The sequence below is a fragment of the Lycorma delicatula genome, chromosome 1 (assembly GCF_047948215.1).
Source record: "Lycorma delicatula isolate Av1 chromosome 1, ASM4794821v1, whole genome shotgun sequence".
Taxonomy (NCBI): domain Eukaryota; kingdom Metazoa; phylum Arthropoda; class Insecta; order Hemiptera; family Fulgoridae; genus Lycorma; species Lycorma delicatula.
The window spans coordinates 160,449,769-160,471,225 of NC_134455.1; the positions used below are offsets into that span (position 1 = coordinate 160,449,769).

A 21,457-nucleotide genomic window follows, 5' to 3' on the forward strand; every position below is an offset into this window, starting at 1 on the left:
ATAGTAGAACATATTCTGAAATTCTCCCCCTTTCTTTTGAAACAATCTGCATACAAGAGAGAGAAGTATGATGTTAATTCTATATGACCATCACTTCCAAGGAGTTAGTAAATTTTATGCTTCATATTAATATTTATTTTTTAATAATTTAACTAATTAAATGATATCAGTAATGATTAAAATTTTATGTTAAAAACATTAAATTTCCTAAAAAAAAATAATATATATATACATACATGTGTGTGTGTGTGTGTGCGCGCATGTATGTTAACATGAATATTGTGTCAGAGTTCAAGAAAGATGATCTGTAAAACCATGCAAAATGATAATAAATATTTTACATAATCACTTTATATCAGTAAACTATTAACTATATTTTTTTCCATAATGATTGACAGTGAAAATTAAACTTTAGTTGTTAACAGAGTACCAGTCATTAATAAGAAGAGACTGAAAGCATCATGATATGAGTTTTTAAAACATTTTTCAGTAATTGAGTCTGCTTTTTTGTTAAGAATTAATTAATAAATAGTCTGATATAACTTTATTAGTTTGCATTTGGCCAAATATATAGAAGAAACAAAATGCAACTATTAAGCAAAAATTTGTGCACATATATGTATATAAATACTTCTCTTTATTATGATCCCATTAGTCTTGATTGCTGACATTATGTATTTATTAGTAGATGCATTTTTCTAACAATGAAGTTTGGTAGGGAAGGTTTTAACCCCCATGTGGAAGAGCACTTGTTTAGTTACTAGCTTAATCTCAAAACATAATTTTTACTGACAAGTGTCATGACTAGTGTAGTATTATTTACACTTACGTTATTTCTAACTTTCAGTCTATATGTAGCAACTATGAAAAGAAATTCTCTTATATGGTTATAAATGTATGTAAACCAAAGTAGTTACAATATTTCTGGTTAAGCAAGGCTTGAATAATAAGTATATGTGTAAGTATATGTGTGTGTTTTTATATATATATATATTTATTGTAATTCTAACCAAACATTTTTTTTTAAAACAAATGTGATGTAAACTATTCGGATCATTTAGTGTGCTCTGTTTAAACATAAATAACATGTAGGAACTTAAATGCATTTAAGTAGGAAAACTTTTTTTTGTCATACAAGGAATATTTATTTTTATTCATAAAAAGTATGAATGATATATTTTATTTAGTACACTTTTGTTTATGAGAACATATGTTCTCACAAAATCAGATGGTTTTTTTTTTCAATTTTACTAATTTCTAATACATCATAATTTTAGAGGTTTTTTTTTATTATTCTTACAGTCACATAACCCAATTTAAAAAGTGCTTTATGTTGTTGCTATATAAATGATGTGCTAGGTTATATTTTTAAATAATTTTGCTGCTTTTAAAAGAGGTATGGAAGACATATAGAATTAATAATGGAAATACTCTAAAAAAACAAAATAATAAAAATGTCGTCTTACATAAATTCAAAAAACATTGATAAAAACAGTGTAAATTATATGCCAGTGAAAGAAGACAAAAGGGATGAATTAAAAACATTGCCTAAATTAACCCCATTATCAGAAAATAATGAAAAGAAAATATCCAGCTCTCCCCAAAGTAATCTGGAAACAACAGTAAAATCAGTTTCATTTGAAAGGAAGCAAAAATGCCAACTGCAAAAAAACAATTTGTCAGTATGTAATAGGTCATTATCAAATAAAAGGAATGAAAAATCAAATTCTTCAAAGAGACACATAAATACAAAACTATTAGAATTAAAACAAAAGTTTCAATTGCCAAAGGAACAAAGATCCAGAAAAGGAACACAGAGTATTCCAGTAGACATTTTTAAGAAAAATGAATATCTTCATATAAAAGATGAAGCAGGGCTACAAAAAAATGAGTTAGAACCATCATCACATGAGATTGAAAAGTTTTTTAAAGGAGAATATGAAGAGAAAAATATAAGAGTAACAAATATCCATGTAATAAGAGATTTGTTGGTTAGACCCAACAAATATACAGTACATTTAAATAGATGCATAAAGATGACGCAATACCTGAACAGACCGTTTTTAGTTATGGATGAACAGATAGATCTCACACCTAAACCAGCTGTCAAACCAGGAGATCCAAACTGGATAAAAAATCCACTTATGTTTAGATTTTCAGATGAAAAGTCAGATGAATTCAATCCTGATTATGCAGTAGTAGGTGTTCCTTCAAGAGCATCTCTTAGTTTTGACAGAAATATTACTAAACCATATGATGAAGATTTATATAGCAGCATCATGGGGATTGATTATGACTCCTATTCTCTACTAGCTCCCTCTATGTACTACCTTGTTTACCCAAAAGAAGCACCCTTAAACAAAGGAAGCATATCACTGAGAATAATGGAAACTCCAGAAATAATTTTAATGAATATTATTTCAAGAGCATCATCAGTTGAAGATAGAGAAGGAAAAGAGATTGCAAAATCTAATGAATTACAAATACATTTGAATAAAAGACTCAGAAAAACAGTCAGCAATTATGTTCAAACAGACATGAAGCATTCAACAATGAGGACCAAAGAAACTCAATTATCCAGAAAGCTACGGGCTAATAGTTACTCTTACATCTCCAACTGGTATTTTTATGATACTATAGAGGAAATGAAAATAAAAACTGTAACTACATTAGAGAAGAAATATGTTGGTAAAATACCTGAGATATTTTTTACAGAAATAAAGTCACAATACAAACCAATAATAATAATGAAAAATTTCAAGGTTGATAGATTAAACTGGTTCAGGACTGGAATGATAATGGAACGCTTACTGCTAAGTAACAATGCCATGCACAGGCAACTGATATTCCATGATCTTCTAAAATCAGATCCTTTAAAACCTGATATAGAATATAAGTACAATTTGCAACGACTTTGGAGTCTGAAGACAGATAAAACAAAAGGAAAAACTGTTACTTCTATGTCTTGGAATATTCTCCAACCAGATATACTGGCAGTTGGGTATGGAAAGTACTCATTTACTGAAAGAAAAAGTGGTCTTGTGTGTATATGGAACAATAAAAATCTGGCACATCCTGAAAGAGAATATGAATTTCAACATCCAGTAACATGTGTACGCTTTGGTAGATCACACCCATCAATCTTAGCTATTGCATTCTATTCTGGTTTAGTAAGTTTAATAAATATCACCAGACATCAAGGGATAAAAGTGGTTGCAGAAAGTTTATCTCCAAAAACAACATTAATTTATCCTGTTTGGCAAGTAGCCTGGTTATTCAAACCTGAAATAAATAAAGAAAGGGTGATTGAATGCAAAGCAGATGGCTCTGTTTTTGAGTATACAAAAGCACATTTGCATGAGAAAAAAATGGTAATGAGAATATCAAAAATGAAAGAAATAGTTAAGGGTATCAGTCATCCAAAGCGATGCCTACCTTATGTTCTTCCTTTGGTAACACATCCTGCAGTATTGTGCATTGCACTGAATCCTAAAGATACCAATGAGTACTTTTTAGGCAGTGATGAAGGGGCAGTATACAAATGTAGTCTTCGTGATGCACACCAACACATGGAAATGTTCTTGGCTCATAATGGACCCGTTTATACAATTCAGTTTCACCCAGCATGCTCTAAAATATTCCTGACCTGTGGAGCAGATTGGTATATCAGGGTATGGGCAGATGGTATATTTACACCTCTTTTGACAATGATCAGTGGGATGTTATCAATAGAATCAGCTTGTTGGTTTCATAATCATCCCACAATAATAGCAGGTATAACAGGAAATAATATTGAATTGTGGGATATCAGCCGAAAAATAAATCTTCCACAAGCAGTCATTGTGAACCCCAATGGCAAGTTGAATACATCAATGGTTTTTTCAGAATGTGGCAATAACATGTGCGTCGGAGATGAAGATGGAAATGTGCATGTTTATACCTTTAAGGATATGCCTTTCTCTCCATCAAATCCTGACATGGTGTTGGCCCTAGTGTTGCTTAAAGCTTTGGTACCATGTCCAATATTAATCGAACAGCTGAAAAAACTGGGTGCTCCCTTCAATGTTCCAAAACTCATAAAAAATTTATTCACTCTTCACTAAAGAAAATTATTAAATTACAACTCTTATGGTGTACAACACTTAAAAAAGATCATCATCGAGGAAAAATTAATCAACTGGTTTTTATTCAGTGTTATCTGATTTTTATTTATAATTATTTGACTGATGTATTCTCACATGATAATCCTAAGCTTGTGAAAAGTACATACGGATATTAGGTTAATATCCTTGTAAGTCATTTCTTAATGTTCCTCAAAAAAGTTTTGTTAATATGAATTAACTGGAACATCAAAATTTTAAAGAAAAATTACAAAAACTGAAGTAACAAACAACCACATCATCACAATGCAATAATTACATATACACAATTATGTAATTCGTATATAGAAAACCTAATAAAATCTGTGTTAACTGAACCAGCTTCATAATTACAAAAATATGAGAAAGAGGTTAACTTGAAAATAAATAAAAAAATTAGATGTATAATGCAACCTTCATTTTTAAATGTTTATATATGGGTTTGTAATTAATTGGAATTAAGCTTTCTGTTATAAAATTATTTATATCATAGCTAGTTTTCTCCTTCACACTAGACTAATAATAGTTCTTTACTTTACAAATGAAATGATATTCTGTTGTCATTATAACAATCACTAAAGGTTTATTCAGTTTCTTTAGAATTTAATATTTTAGAATTTCATTCTTATCCCGCTTCTGAGTACTGCAAACCAACTACTTGTTTTCCTATGTTTTAGTATTTACCGTAAAATCTGTCATCAGTTAGGAATTAGTTATTATACTTTTTACAATTACATTATTTTTTTTACAAGTTTATCATATTATTATCAGTAGGAAAAAATAAGAACAACTTTTTTCCCCTTTCTCCTACTGACAAATCTATTTAAAAATTTACATAACTCTGATTTAAATTAAGCTAAAATTCAATTAATGTTTCTGTTTACGCCAATGCGTAAAGCAGTTATAAGTTAATTCAACTTGTTTGGTATTTGACTTATTTTCATCTAAAATTTAACAGTATTTCGATCTAATGGATATTTCAATTATAAATAAGAAATATTTTCATACACTGAAATTTATGCATTCCATTCAACGTACATATAAATATATGCTCAGTTGGTTTTTATTTACGACTTTTGTATTGATTTTTTATTAAGATTTAACAATGTATTATTTCATGTGTATAATGTTTAAAAAAAAAATAAAATAAAAAAAGAACAAAACGTAAATATGTTACATTCACTCTGCTCCTTTCGGATGCACTCTGCTCTTGACGATCTAGCGGCTCTTCACAGTTCACACAGCTCCCTTCGGATGCACTCGGCTCTTTACAGTTCACTCGGCCCTACCTAGACTATACAAGCCGGCTCTACAGTGCCAGGCCCGGCTGGCCTGACAAGGATCCCTGTCAGGGGTCTGATACAAGGATCCCTGTCAGGGATCCTTGGCTCTTGTAGTGGAAGGTTGTGTTTTATAGTGTGTCTCTGTGCAGTGCTACTTGGACCGGTTTCTGCAGTATTCTATACCTGGACAACTGGCTACCTGGCTGACCATGTAAAGGAGTGCCGTTAGGATACCCGCCGGGCCGTATCTGCCTGCATAGCAGGCCATTGTCTTCATTCAGATAAAATTATAATAGATTTTTATTTCTACTGATTCCTTGTATTATGTAAATTGAACTTTGTTAAGTCTTTAATAATACATTTTTAATAGCATATACAAAGTTTGTATAGGTCTATTGTGAACTTATATAAAATAATTTAATTTTAAATTATTCTTTATAAAAGGAAAGATTAACTTTCTAATTTCATTTTTCTTTGTGTGGTGTTTTATTACAGGAAGTGTAGTTTGTAAGAAGTGACTATTTAAGTTTAATTTAAATTTTTCTTTAAATTTAATTTTTGTAGCTTTATTTTTCCTAGAATGGAAGGAAAAATAAGGCCACCTCCACCCCGTTCTCCCCCCCCGGATTTGTCCGATGGCGGAGAGAAAAGCGGGGCTGGCGCTAGGAAGCGCCAGAAACTCCGCGCCTCCTATGGAGACGGAGCCCGTAGCGGGCTGCAGCCGCCACCCCGCAGGCTGATGATGGTGGCCCATCACAGCCTACTACCGTCAGGCGGGAGAAAATCCCGCCGATAATGCTGGACTGTCCAAAGGACTGGCCAGCACTGTCCAGAGACATAAAGTCGATGATTGGGGGGCGCCTGGTTGCCAAAGCACCGGGTTGTCCATCAGGCTGCAGCTAGGCAGCGAGGCAGACTACCGGGTGGTTCAGAGCTTTCTGCACTCAAAGGGAATTGCCTTCCACTCCTTTCAGCTCCCGAAGGACAGGGAGCTGAAAGTAGTAATACGGGGAATCCCCTATTGGGCTACCCCGGAGGAAGTAAGGGAGGATCTGATCTCCCTTGGATTTGAGGTGACTTCGGTGAAGAAGCTCCTCACCAGGGACGGTCGGGAAACCCCAACCTGCCTAGTGGCCCTGAAAAGGACCCCTAATGCCCGAACAATTTATGACCTTAGCAGTATTTTTTACTGCAAGGTCGGAGTGACTGCTTTTGTGTCACGAGGGGGGCCGCCCCTTCGTGAGATGCCAAGATGCCAAAAATTTGGGCACTCGTCGAATTACTGCCGAAGAGCCCAGCAATGTGTTAAGTGTAAATTACAGGGGCTGCCCCTATTATAAGGAGCAAGTCAATAAGGTCAAGGGAATTAAAAAGCCCGCGACAGTTGACGGCCGCCGGTGGGGGAAAACCAATCCCCAACACCCGCCAAGCCAAAACCGGCGGCTACCACCAAAAAGGTGGCAAAACGAAAGGCTGCGGCCAAGCCGGCACCGGCGGGGAAGGCAAAGCCTGCTCCGGCTGGGAAGGCCAAGCAGGCACTTAAGGAAACCGCGGCCCCTGAGGCCCCGCGCCCCACCAAAAGGCGCCTTCAGCGGCAAACCAAAACCGGCCACCCCGAAGGAGAGTACCGACATAGATTTCCTGTCACAAATGACAGTGAGGGATGTCCTGCCAGACATTATGATGGTCTTGCCACGCCTGCTCCAGACAAAATCTCTCAAGGACTGTAATCAGTCCTTAATAGAGTGCCTTATGGCTGTACTGTCTAGGTATGGTTAGGGCCACACTCAGACTCTTGCAGTGGAACGCCAACTCAGTAGTAGGCCGGACGGAGGAACTATGCCGTCTGGCATAGAATCTATCTACTGGTAGACGTGATACTGTTGTCTGAGACGCGCTTGAACCCAAACAAGCAACTGACCCTTCGGAACTATTTCACATATAGGACGGATAGGCCAGTACGACCCGGATATCCCACCTCCGGTGGAACCGCGGTTTTAGTCCATAGGCGCCACATGCATACGCGCGTTGATCTTCATACAAACGTGTGTGCATGTGGAGCATCTAGGCACGATGTTTCGGCTTATAGCAAGCCGAACGATGCGGTAACCGGCGCAGATCTGGATGCCGTGCTGGAAAATTAGGATGGGCCCATGATGGGTCCTCAATCTCATGGGTGACCTCAGTGCCAAACACGTGTCATGGAGGAACAGCAATCTGACAAACGCGAATGGCAGATTGCTGTACGAAAGGGCGCGAGCCCACCGTTTGGTTGTCGTAGGCCCTGAGGTGCCCACATTCGTTCACAGCACAGGCAGACATAGGCCTGATGTGTTGGATATCGCAATCATGAATGGGGTAACTCTCCCGTTCATGATTGAAACGATAGAAGACCTCAGCTCGGACCATTCCCCTGTCTTGTTGGAACTGGGACAGGCAGGGGGCAGCCGAGATCCCCCACCTATACCCCGAAGGTCAGTTAACTGGAAAAGGTTCTACGAGACCCTCCAACGGGAGTACAGGCCGGTGAATCCTGAGCTCCTGAACACCCAGGAGGAAATCGACGACACTGTCGAACGCGTCACGTCGTCAATGACCGAGGCCCGGTCAGGCAGCTCAACGGCGAAAGCGCGCACAGTTGTTCGAAACGACCTCCCTCCTCATATCTCCGACGCCATAGCGGCGAAATGACGATTGAGGAGGAGATATCGAATCACCCTGTCCCCCATTGATAAACGGGCCTTTTATAATCAAACGGACAGGGTGAAACAACTGCTGACAAGACATCGAGAGGATTCGTGGAACGAATACCTCGCCTCGATCTCTGACGACATCTCCTCGGTGTTCAGGTTGAACAGAAGACTACGAGAAGGGAAGAAGCCTCGCCATCCGGTTGTGGGGCAGCGAGGTTTTCTTGCATATTCAAAGGCGGAGAGGGCCGAGGTTTTCGCCGACACCTTGGAGGAGCAATTTACTCCAAACCCCCCTCCCAACACGAACGACGAGCACACAACCGAGGTGGAGTCCTTTCTTGTAAATTATTTCTTCACAGGTGGAGGAAGCCCCTCTAGAGATTGACCAAGTCACTGAAGCGGAAGTTTCCGCAGCCATTAAGGCCACAAGGCCCCGGGTGTCGACGGGATCAGCTCCCGTGCATTCCGGAACATACCGGCCTCCGTGATTACAACTATTTCGGTGATATTCACGTCCATTTTGTACGTTGTATATTTCCCGAATTGTTGGAAAACGGCCAAAGTCGTATGTCTTCCCAAACCGGGGAAAAGTCTACTTTTCCCCCGGAATTATAGGCCAATCTCCCTGTTACCGGTATTGTCTAAGTTGTTCGAGAGAATTTTCCTCGAAAAACTGAGGCGATACATGGAGGGAGAAGTGCGGCCGGAGCAATTTGGCTTCAGGTCACTCAACGACCCTCCAACTGGTAAAAATAATAGATGACCTTGTCGGAGGCCTGAACAGGAAAGTGGTGACTGCAGCCGTTTTTCTGGATGTGGCCAAGGCCTTTGACAAAGTTTGGCATAGCGGGCTGCTTTATAAACTAGCACAATCGGCGATTCCATACCGCTATGTCAGACTGATGTGGTCATATTTGCTAGACCGACGTTTTGTCGTGCGCGTAGGGGAAAAAATTTCCTCCACTAGAGAAATAGCCGCTGGGATTCCCCAAGGAGCAGTGCTTTCTCCTTTCCTGTACACTTTGTACATAAACGATATGCCGCTGTCGGAAGGGGTTAAAACGGCCCTTTATGCAGACGATACGGCATATTTCTACAAATCCGCAAATGTGGATTACGCGGTACGGAGGCTCCAAAGGCAACTGGACTTAGTGGAACCGTGGTTCGGTATGTGGAGAATCAGGGTTAACGGTGAAAAATGGGTGGCCGTGATGTTCACATACAAGACCCGCAAACCGGCCAGGCAACTGGAAATCTCAGGAGAGAAAATCCCTTTTGAGAAAACGGTTAAGTACCTAGGGGTTGTCTTGGACAGGCGGCTTACCTTCGGCGAACATGTTAATTATGTGACCCGGAGGGCTAAGGCCGCCAGAGCCTCACTATGCCCAGTGCTGAACAGTGCCAGCCCGTACCCACTGGCAACTAAGTTACTTATTTTTCGGCTGTACGTACTGCCGATTCTGACATATGCTTACCCGGCATGGGGGGCAGTGTTGAGCTCCTCGCTTCAAAAGAAAATTGAGGCCGTCCAAAACATTGCGTTGCGGACGATATTTGGAGCTCCGTGGTTCGTCAGGAACGCCATTCTCCTATCCGATGCGAGATTACAATCCGTGTCCGAGGTGGGGGTGGCGCAGGCGCGCAGACTGTTCGGAAGAGCGGCTGTGTCCGAATACAGTCATCTCCGGGACATCTGCCGAGAGGACCCAACCCCGACAGTTGTAAGGAAGCGGCCTCACGCCGTACTGGACGAACCACCGTGATGGTGCGGTGCGGGAGCCGAGAATCGACAAACCAAGCTTAGGGGCCTCCATATCGCATGAGCCATAAACGGAAAAACGCGTTAGAAACGTTTCCGGGGTCGCGATTGAATAAGTTTTGAGTATTAATTGTGAAACAAGACAACAAGTTATACTGTCTCGATAAAAGACAATAGAATGCGATAAGTTTTTTTTTTTTAATCCGCGTGTGTATGCTCTGTTTCTTTTGTTACAGATACGTGAGGTCGTTGGATCACCGAAATAGAGAGGGAAACGCCTTTTCTTTTAATCCCGCCATCCCAAAAGAAAAAATATAATAAAACTTTTTTTTTTCGTGTGTGTGTTCTGTTTCTTTTGTTACAAATACTCACAACAGCCACCTCAACAAACAAACAAAAAAATGGTAATGACATCTTCCACTGTTGTTCACCAATGGAACTGGATGTTAATCTTAGAGACGCAATTTTGACTGAAATCTCTTGACCTTAAGATGATTTACTCAGTTAAAACAAATAATCAAGTCATATTAAAACATGGTGATATATGGGTATACCCATATAATTTTTTTTTTTATCTTTGTTATTCAGGTAGCAAAAAACATAGGTTGGATGAAGTAAAAAATTAAAGCAGACCTTGTAAACACAAACATAAATTTTATCTATAATATGAAGCTGCTAGTATCGGTTACAGATTAAAGAATATTAAGAAATTAATATTCTGCCCCTATGGCAGAAATGTAAGGTCTCATCCTTTCATCCAGAAGGTCCCAGGTTCAAATCCTGTTAAACATGAAATTTTTCATAAAAAATAAATTTCCATTCTGTATTCTCACACACAAACTTCATATTTATGTGATGATGATATAAAAAAAAATCATTTGATAATGAAAGGAACCATACAAAATTAAAATTGAAAAATAAAACAAGACTAAAAATCACAGAATGTAATGGATCTTCAAAGTTGTTTGATTAACTAAACTTTTACATTTGAACTTTTTAGATGCTGGCATGCACATATTAACTTCATAGTTTGATATTGCATTAAGACCAATAATATAACATTAAATATTAATAAATAAGTCTATAATGAAAATAAAAGAGATTCTGTTGTTTTTTATATATCCTATAACGTAATCTTCATTTATGAGATCTTATCCAGATATAGAATGTACTTTGTTATTAAATATTCTAATCAGAATATATGATGCATTGCTGCATAACATAAAATATAGATTTAATTTTTGGTATTATACAAGAAGTACTATTCAAGCCTTTTTCTGAGAGAAATGATATTCACCAGACAGCTAATTAGAATTCTCTAATGCAATAATTAGAATTAATATCTAACTCTACAATTATAACTGCAATTTGATGAACTTAGTACGCCGGTATGCTACATATTTTTCTCAATAAAGAAAGCACTGTGAAACCATATCAATCCTCACTTTAATTTAGAATATGACATGGGATATTACTGTTGTTTGTTTCTTTTTTCACTATAACCCAGAAATAAACTACTTCTAGACTTGCTTAAACTTTCCATTATATGAGTGGAAATGGGCTTATTTAATTTAATTTTGGACATTAAAATTTTATCAGTATTTTATCTATTTTTGTTTTCAAGATGCTACCCCATAAAAATATTCCAGATGTTTAACCTTAATATTTTAAAAGGAAACAATTACCAACTTCTAAGATCCATTTAACAATTATTACAAGTTTTTAGTTTCCTTCTGTGTAATAATAAACAGATTTCTAACTTATAATTAGAAATATTAGTTAAATTGCTTAAGAGTTAATAGTTAAATTGTTTAAGCATTTAAATAAATGCATATTAAATCACTCTTCATTTTTTTCTTTGAACAACTTTTTTTTGGTCTGATCATTTAATCAGTTACTGTTGTAATAAGTGAATTAAGTAGTCTAATTTTTTCTTATTATTTTTCTTTTTTTGTGGGCATCAACTGCTAAGGTCATTTAGCCCTCGTCACATTCTTAAAAAACAGTATCACCATCAGGGTCGTCATATGTAAGGGTGTAAAGGGCCCTTACATTTTTATTTAAAAGCACAAAGTACACAAAACATTAATCCACAACAATAAACAAACAACACTTATCGGGGTGTAAAGGACCCCGATCTTAAAATTTGAGAAAAAAATCACAAAGAACATAAATCGAAAAATATAAGTCTTTACAATACCATTATCTCCTTCTACCTGCCTCATTTATTTATTTAAGCACCCTCGGGACGACCAGAACTGCCGTTAAGCACATATCAGTCGCCCCAGGATGCTGTGGCAGTTGACTCCCCCCTATAAACAGTCCCGTAGGACGTAACCCATCGGGGTCCTCCCAGCAACATAAGAGCAAACTGACCACCTGTTCAGGACAGCCAAAAAGCCCCTCGGCAGGAAGGCTGCCCTTCCCGGTACTGACCTACTTGACTATAGGCATGCATTGCGCTTACCCATAGCCTCGTGCCCTCAGTCCACCCTTGAGGGTCCCTCATGCCATCATTGGACACACTCCTACTCTCTGCTCTTGCATGGAGGCAAGCCAGGGTGGCCTAGGCAAGAGGGCTACCTCCCGTCACTATACGTGCCACTCTTCAAGACTCCCTTTTATATATATATATAAAACTATCTCTTAGAGTTTCTTCATCACAGCTTTAAATTTTCATTTTTATAGACTTTTAAGAAGTCCACTGGCGTGTAAATATGCAACTATTTTTCCTTCATTTCCATTAGCTAAATCAGCAGTAATATTTCTCAGCAGGAACCTCTTTCTGAGGTTCTCATATATGGTACACTGTTCCATTAGATGCTTAATTGTAAATGTTTTATTACAACCACCGCACATTGGTCTCTCTTCGCCAGTTAACAAATATGATTTGTTATTCACCTGTGACCGATTCTAAGTCTGGTCACAGCCACTTGTTCTCTGCGAATCAACTTCACATCGCTTTTCCATTTATTCGGAGAAGTTTTGACTAAGTTTAATTTTGTATTTAAACTCCTCCAATCAGTATTCCACTTGTTTCTTATGTTAGACAGTTTCTAACATCTGCCACCCTTACAGGAATTGCACCCAAAACATCGCAGGCTGTTGCCTTTCTGCCAGCTTCGTCTGCGCTTTCATTACCCGCAATACCAGCATGCCCTGGAGTCCATACAAATACGCATCCCTGTTCTCGTTGATTTAGAACGTACAAAATGGACAGGATGTTTGAAGTTAGGACATCCTTAATGTTCTTGTTCCGAATTGCAACAAGTGCACTTAGAGAATCGGAACATATTAGCACCCTCTTCGCAATAGTGTTCTGTGTACCGAAGAGCTTGCTGTATGGCAGCAAGTTCTGCCGTATAGACACTGGCCATATCTGGCAGTTTCCAAAAGTGGGCTTCTACATTTACACATATGGAGCATCCAACACCGTGTTCGGTTTTAGAACCGTCAGTATATATCCTAATAAGTTTTTCGTAACTACTGACGGTTGATAAAAATCCCTGTTGGATGATCATTGCTGGCTTCTTTTTTATTTCTTCCTGAGAAAGATCCAGCCTTGTATTTACCGCTGGCAAAAGCCATGGCGGTATTTCTCTCGTAGAAATTCCTAATGTCTCTGGAATAGCAATTTCGTGTTTTCTTCTTAATTTGTGGTACCTAATTCCGGCAGGCCTGAAATAGGTAGCACGATGTTCATATAATGCAGCCAAAGGATGGTTGTTAAAACGTTTGTTATTTATATGAGCAGGAAAAGCCCATATGTTTGCTGCATATCTTAGCAAAAGGATCTCTCTTCTATAATGTAGTGGCATTATTCCGGCTTCGGACATTAGACTAGTCGCCGGACTTGTTCGGAAAGCGCCTGTCGCATATCTTTTCGCTATTATGAATTATGTCTAATTTTCTTAAATGTGACTTCCTAGCGGATGAATATACAATACATCCGTAGTTTAGTTTAGATTGAACCAATGCCTTATATAGTCTCAATAATATTTCTTTATCTGAGCCCCAATTGATGTTCGATAAACATTTGATAATGTTTAGGGCTTTTTTGCATCTATCACTCAAGTCCTGTATATGTAATCCCCACGTAAGGGAATTATCCAATACCAGTTCTAAAAATCTCACATTATCCTTATAGTGTATTGGATTGTTGCCGATTGTCAAAATAGGACTATGGTGAGAAATTCTCTTCCTACAGAAGTGTACACAACATGTTTTTCTGGTGAAAATTGGAATCCATTATTCCTCGCAACTTCATTTAGAGCGTCAATCGCTCGTTGTAATTTGTATTTCACCATAGCTGTCTTGTTGCTGGCATGCACAATTGCCAGATCATCAACATAGTCAGCTTTTGCTGATTTCTGCAAGCTAATATCAATTTATTAATGGCGATCGTAAACAAGGTACCGCTCAACGGCGAACCTTGTGGTATGCCATTTCCAAGCTTTTTTTCAGATGAATATTCATTGTTGACGCGTACTTGAAAAGTACGGCCATTCATATAGTTGTTGAGTAAAACTGGCAGATTGCCACGAATGCCCCGTTCATGTATCTGGAGCATTATTCCATGTCGCCAGGTCATATCGAAAGCCTTCTGAAGATTAAAGAAGACTCGACACAATGTTTCCTTGTAATAAAGCTATTGTATATAATGTTCTCTAAGTTGATCATTTGATCAGTGGTAGAATGATAATGTCGAAAACCCGCTTGATATGCTGATATAAGGCTTTCTTTTTCAAAAAGCCAAACGAGTCCATTATTAATCATTTTTTCAAGTATTTTTCCCATAGCGCACGTCAAAGAAATAGGACGGTAACTATTGGGATCTGTTAAATTTTTCTTTTTCTTTGGTACTGGAACAATATGTGCTTTTTTCCACTGCTACGTTCATCCCGCCATATCTGATTATATAGTTCTAGTAATCTGCGTTTTGCAGTGGTATTCAGCTGCCTGATCATGTTATAATGGGTTTCATCCGGACCAGCAGCTGTGTTGCCTGCTTTCTCCAACGCTTTCAAGAATTCTTCCATTTTAAATGGTACATTGTATGACTACACGGTTCTAAAATTTAGTAGACCTTTAAGTTCTGCTTTTTTCGTCCGAAAATCTTCATCGTAGTCCTTCTCGAAGTGATTGGCTAATAACTCTGCAATTTCGTTTGGACCGTCCTTAATTTCATCATCTTGAAGGCTAGTTATGGGAGTTTTTACGCCCACAAGTCGCATTCACTTTCCTCCAAACGTCTGATCCAGTAGTAGTTCTGTCAATGGATGACACGTATTGCTACCAGGATCGTTTCTCTGAATCTATCATGAGTCGTTTTGCATACGCCCTGTATTTTTTAAAGGCAATAAGATTATCTATCGTAGGACGTTTCTTAAAGGCATTATATGCTCTTCTCTTTCTTTTTATAGCTTTACTTATTTCATCGTTCCACCACGGAACGGGTCGCTTCGTAAGTTTCCCAGATGTTTTGGGAATATATCTCTATGCCGAGTCAAGTATCGCATTAGTTATAGCGTCGACACCGGCTCCGATAACTCCAGTTCTTACGGGGAGTATCGTCCTAGCGGTGAAGCTCGTCCAATCTACATTATCAAATAACCATCTTTTAGAGATGTGGTATATTTTTCTTGTAACATCAGTTACAATTTGCACGATCTTCCATGCAGATCGTGTAAAACATGGAAGGTGTACCTCGGTGCTATCAATCCGCTTATGAGTGCAAGATCTATACAGGACGTCGATCCATCTCTGGCATTGAAAAAAGTTCCTGACCCATCGTTTAAAAGAATAAGAGCAGAATTCATCAGGAACCTTTCCAATTCTCTTCCGCGGGGATCTACTCGATCCGATCCCCAAAGAGAATTATGAGAATTAAAATCACCCACCAGTAAAACTGGTGGGGGAAACTGAGAAATTAATCGAGCTATGTCATCCTCCTTCAATCAAAATTCGGCAAGTATATGCTGCAGACAGTGACCTGTAGCGGACGCTTCATTCTAATGGCGACCGCTTGTAGGGTTGTATTTAGATCAACCACTTCGGCGGTAGCTCTAGTCGATGTTAATATGGCTACTCCACCTCTAATTCTTACATTTGGCGGTTGATCTCGCCAAAATACATCATATCCTCTTAATTTAAAATTTTCATTTCGGCAGAAATGTGTTTCTTGCAGACATATACAAATCGGGTCTACATCATGTACCAAGCGTTGGAGCTCATGGATGTGTGAAAAACATCCATTGATATTCCATTGTACAATCGACTCGCTAATTTTAAATTAAATTATGGCCTAGGTTTACCTTTCGGCCAGCCTTTCTTTCTCCATACTGCGAACATCTTCTGTTCGCGCAGAACTTCGTCGCCCGTATAGCTTCCGGTCTCCGAATCGGAGACTACCGAAGACAACGGACATGGATCGGCGCCGATTGCGAGGTGGAAACCTGACCGACTCCTGACACAGGAATCGCACCAGTCACCGCCCCAGGAAGGGGGGACACTTGCCCTCCCTGTGTGGTTTTTTGTGGCATCTGTGGTTTAGAGGCCAGCTCAGTTGCTGGAGGCTTGGGAGCCTCTATAACTGACTCCGTAGCAATCACTTTCTTCTTATTATCAAGGATCTCGCTAAGACGGACTTGGAGTTCTGGTTTGGCGTCCGTTTTCTTCTCTACAGGAGCAGTTTCTGTTTTGGAGACCCAACTTCAGGAGGCTGTACTACTATATCATTGGCTTGACAGCTTCTTTACTGCTGATAGGCTTCATTTTGTTTTCAATGATCCTTTCAATTAAGCCAGCAAAAGTGGGTGCAAGTTTGTTAATGATTAGAGTCTCATCAACAGCAACTGGAGCAGGAGCAGGAACAGCAGCCGCAGCCGCAGCCTGAGCATAGGTTGTTGTTGCTCTAGGTTTTCAGGCGTTTACAATCTTCTTTGTTTCGAAGTAGCTGACCTTATGCAGGGTTTTTATTTCCTGCACAGCCACCTCGTCTTTGTAGACAGGACAGTTCCTGGATCTACAAGAGTGCGTTCCTTTGCAATTGATACATGTAGGAGGCTCTTCACACAGCTCTCCTTCATGCACCTCATCACTGCACACACATATTTGCGGACTTCCACATCTAAGAGCGGTGTGGCCAAAGCGTTGGCACTTAAAGCATCTCATTGGCTGCGGGACAAATGCCCGCACATCCAATCGATGAATCCCCGCTCTTACCTTCTCCGGCAAAGTAGGCCGGTTGAAAGTGAGGACATGAGAGGCTGAGGGTAGGACTTCACCATTCCTTTTCATGTTCAATCGACGACACTCTCCTTGTGATGACAACTCCTCAACAATCTCTTGCTCCGAGCAATTTAGAAGATTCCGACAGACGACTACACCCCTTTAGGTGTTGATCGACGCGTACAACCAATTCTCCAATCATTTTAAGCCCTAGGATCTTCTGAGACTGACATCATTTACAGTCTCAACATGAAGTCCAGTGAAGGTCTTCCTTATTTCTTTAACAGGGCCTCCAGCGCATTTAGTTATTTCTAGAGCAATGAGAAAAGGACTCACCCTCGAGAAATTACCATCGGTTTTGGAACATTACTATTCTTGAAAAAAGCTGTTTGTAAGCTTTTTCTAGCCTCAACTTCAATTTTCATTGATTCCGCACTCTTTCTCCGTTTTGCCTCAGGCGAAACGGCCGGTTCTAAATGGGGGTGTTTACGTGAACCCTCTGCCACGTTTTTTTTATCAGGGATCAAAGGTCGTGCCCTTTGATCCCTTCTGTAGTAAGGTTAGCCGCCGGGGTACACCCCCACTCCAGCAGGGCTGCCAACCCTGGAGGTCCGTTCCGGCACTCCAGTGGAACCGGCATATGTCTTGGCAGAGAGTGTATACGCAGTCTCTGCACTGACTCCAGGCCCTTACACACCGGGGTTTTCAGGCCTCCCATGCACCGAAATACATGGGCACCTTAACTACATGCTTGCCATCGCATGTGGACAGCGAAAGGCCTCCGTCACACCTGCAAATAACTTCGACCGTGGCCGCCACATCGCCAACTCTAATGGTGGTATCAATCCATGTCCTTAATCGTTAAAAAATGACATACCTGCAGATACGAAAATTTAGTGACTGAATAAATATTTGTTGTGTAAATTTTAACGTATCACGTTATCTATTGTGTAAATGTAAAAAAGTGTAATTTAAAAAAAGAGAAGGGAGAAAAAAAGGAGAAACGGCGAGGTTCTACCTTCTGCTTCTCATGTCCTCACCTTTAACCAACCAAGCTTACCGGAGAAAGTTTTGCAGGAATTCACCGTTTGGATGTGCGGGCATTTGTACCACAATCTATGAGGTATTTCAAGGTCCAACGCTTTGGCCACACTGCTGCCAGATGCGAGAATCCGCAAATATGCGTGTGTGGTGAAGAGGTTCATGAGGGGGAGCCATGTAAGGATCCTCTTTTATGTGTAAATTGTAAAGGACAGCATTTGTGCAGATCGCAAAACTGTAAAGATGAAATAGCTGTGCAAAAAGTAAGCACCCTGCAGAAAATCAGCTACCTTGAAGCTAAGAAAATTGCAAACACCCGCAAGCCTAGGGTAACAACAACAATAAACAACTAAAAACAGATAACGATAACAATAACAGATAATGAAAACAGACAACTACAGATGACACTGACAGTGACATTGACATTGACAAATACAATTACCAATCTTAGAAAATTCAGATTTAGGAAAAATTTTACAACGCAGCCTCCAAAATCACAGAGGCCTTTAGCTGAGGGCGAGACACTCGGGTGCCCCACATGTTGTTGCAGAGAGTACATCCAGTCTCGACTGTGATGTGGGGTACACCCATGGAGCCGGTGTCATCTGATGCCGGCAGTAGGAGATCCTCCATGTTTTCTACCAGAGGAACTGAAGGATCTATCTTGGATAAACAGAGAAAGAGTGCTAAGTCAAGAAGACTACAAAATGAAGCTAAGAGCTTGCATAGAGCCCTAGGATCCTTTGTGACTTTGCATCATTAGTAGTCTTCACATGTAATCCATTATATGTTTTTCTTATTTCTTTAACTGGGCCCCAGCACATTTAATTGTTTCTCAAGATTGAGGAAAGGGCTTACCCTCGAGAATTTTCCATCATCTTTTTTTAATAACCAAATACTTTGGTTTTGGTACATTATTCTTGAAAAAGTAACTTAAGTATGACAAGGGTGTAAAGGGCCCGTGCCATTTAACATCACACAAAAAAAAAAAAATATATTAAAACCTCAAAAATATATATCATAAAAAAAATTAAAAATTATATTAAATTCTCGATGGAGAATCTAATCTTTGATCTTTCTCTTGTTTAAATCTATCACCTTGGTTTCCCTTTACGCCATCCGAGATAGATCCTTCAATTCCTCTGGTGAAAATGTGAGGATCTCCTAATGCCAGCATCAGATGACACTGGCTCCATTGGTGCAGCAAGAAGCACATCACAGTCGAGACTGGATGTACTCACTGCAACAACATGTGGGGCGGCAAGTGTCTCGCCCTCTCAGCTAAAGTCCTCTGTGATTTCTGAGGCTGCATTGTAGTTTTTCCTAAATTTTCCTTTTCAAAGATTGATATTTCCAGTTTCACAGATCCTGGAGTTGGGATTTGTTCAGTCTGAACTTTAGTTTCAGGTTCCTTCAACATTTTTGTTTGAATTTGTATTGCCTTTGAATTAGTCGTAGGCTCATTTTTCGGTGAAGTAAGACACTCTTGTTTTGGTAGGTCTGCTTTTGTTTTAGATGACTTTACACTGCTGTCCCTAAATGTTCCATTATTTAATTTCTGATCAATTATTCTTTCTACCAATGTTGTTCAGACTGGTGCCAGTTCTGCTACCACCTCCTTAGGTTTGTCGGTGACTGCAGAAGCAGAAGCAACCTGTGCATAGGTCCTGGCCTTTGGCGTTCTGCTATGTACAATTTTTCTAGCTTCAAAATAACTGACCTTCTGAATAGTCTTTACTTCCTGAATCGTAATTTCTTCCTTATATTTTCAACAGTTCCTTGATTTCGTGCTATGTTGTCCATTACAGTTTCATACATGTTGAATTATGAGACTTGTATATGGTTTTTTAATTTAATTAGATGTCTGCATTTTTTTTTATATTTGTGTTATAATTTTGATGTATTTTCTTTGCTAAATACATGGACATCTGTTATACAGTAGCTTTTTGATTTACATCATTAATAACATTAATTGACGCTATAGTAAGAATAGCAAGATTAGTCACTGAAGATAAATCGCAGGAGCGATGTTTTGTAGTAAGTCATCAAAAATGTTGTATTTATAAAAATAATCCTTTTGTTGTTTCCATGTTTTATACAATAAATGTAAAATGAACTCATTTAAATGTAAGCAGTGTATATATATATATATATATATATATATATATATATATATATATATACTGCTTTATTATATATATATTTGTTGAAATTGATAAGGGTTAACACATATAAGCACATATAATAACACATATTTTAGCATATGTGTTGACTGCATAATTAATTATTTTTTGTTAATCTAATAAAACTTAAAAATTTCATATACAAAAAAGGGTGAAAACCACGTTTCCAATTTTTCTGAAAATGTAAACTACACATTTCTTGCCATTTATCAAAGTCTTTAACAATTAAAAACAAAACAGAATTTGGTGTTTTATGACAAGGATCTTGTATACAACTCAAGAAGTCATTTCCTAACATGTGGCTGAACAATAAACTTAATGGCCAAAGTAAAGCTGGGCCTCCTATGATACAAACCTATATCTTACTTGGTTATATCATTTGTACAACCACCACAGTACAATTTTCAAAATCAATAAAATATTTTCTGCTAAAAATAGTTCAATTTTATTTAAATGATTTTGGCATTATCAAACTCTGTCTTCAGTTTTATACTAAGTTGGTATTTCCACCATCAAGAAATTTAAAATGAATTTTATAACTTGCTGGAATTAGTCTGCATAAAGTACAGTAACATATTTACAGACAAAAGGGAGGAAAACTGTTGAAAAGAGGGATTATATGTAAAAATTATTCACACCTGCATTGTAGCAGTACACATTCATTTGGTAAATTGCCTCTGATATAAGGTAGGTGACTTATAACTTCTGTAAATGAAAGACCTAATTTCCAGACCTGTTGATTTTAAATATCCATAAAATGTTATTTGCCTACCTTGCTCTTTTTATAATCCATCCTGTGATTTGTACTGTGTTTCTTGCTCCCTGCTATTCATCATTTTCCATTTAAATTTATCTTATCATTGACATAAATAATATGCAAAAACAAATAATTGTTCTTTCAACAGTTAATATATTATTAATCAAGTTTCAATTGCCAATGAGTACAATTTTTTCCCACAGGACGGCATATACATGTTCTGACAAATAAATATTCAGAATATTATCCAAAATGTGCTATCTGGTGTACAGATATTGTAAAATTAAAACATAAGATGTGAATTGAATTCTTTCATCAGTTTTCCCCAACTCTCTGAATTAGATTTGTCGTTCTTATTTCAGGACTAGGTTC

The 21,457-nt window shown here is 38.4% G+C and overlaps 2 protein-coding genes across 11 annotated transcripts in view; one reads left to right on the forward strand and one right to left on the reverse strand.

Moving 5' to 3' along the window:
* The first annotated feature begins 1,505 nt into the window (after positions 1-1,505).
* LOC142317696 (dynein intermediate chain 2, ciliary-like) lies at positions 1,506-10,500 on the forward strand. Its single transcript, XM_075354244.1, has 2 exons — positions 1,506-4,050; positions 10,463-10,500. Exons 1-2 carry the CDS (start codon positions 1,506-1,508, stop codon positions 10,498-10,500), a joined length of 2,583 nt encoding a protein of 860 aa, XP_075210359.1.
* An 8-nt stretch (positions 10,501-10,508) lies between these two features.
* The window catches only part of LOC142324867 (uncharacterized), a 54,182-nt gene continuing 43,233 nt past the window's right edge, over positions 10,509-21,457 (reverse strand). For all 10 annotated transcript variants that reach the window (XR_012756426.1, XR_012756424.1, XR_012756427.1 and 7 more), the window contains one exon: positions 10,509-10,654. The gene's annotated coding sequence lies outside the window, so the exon portion shown is untranslated. The remainder of the gene's footprint in view (positions 10,655-21,457) is intronic.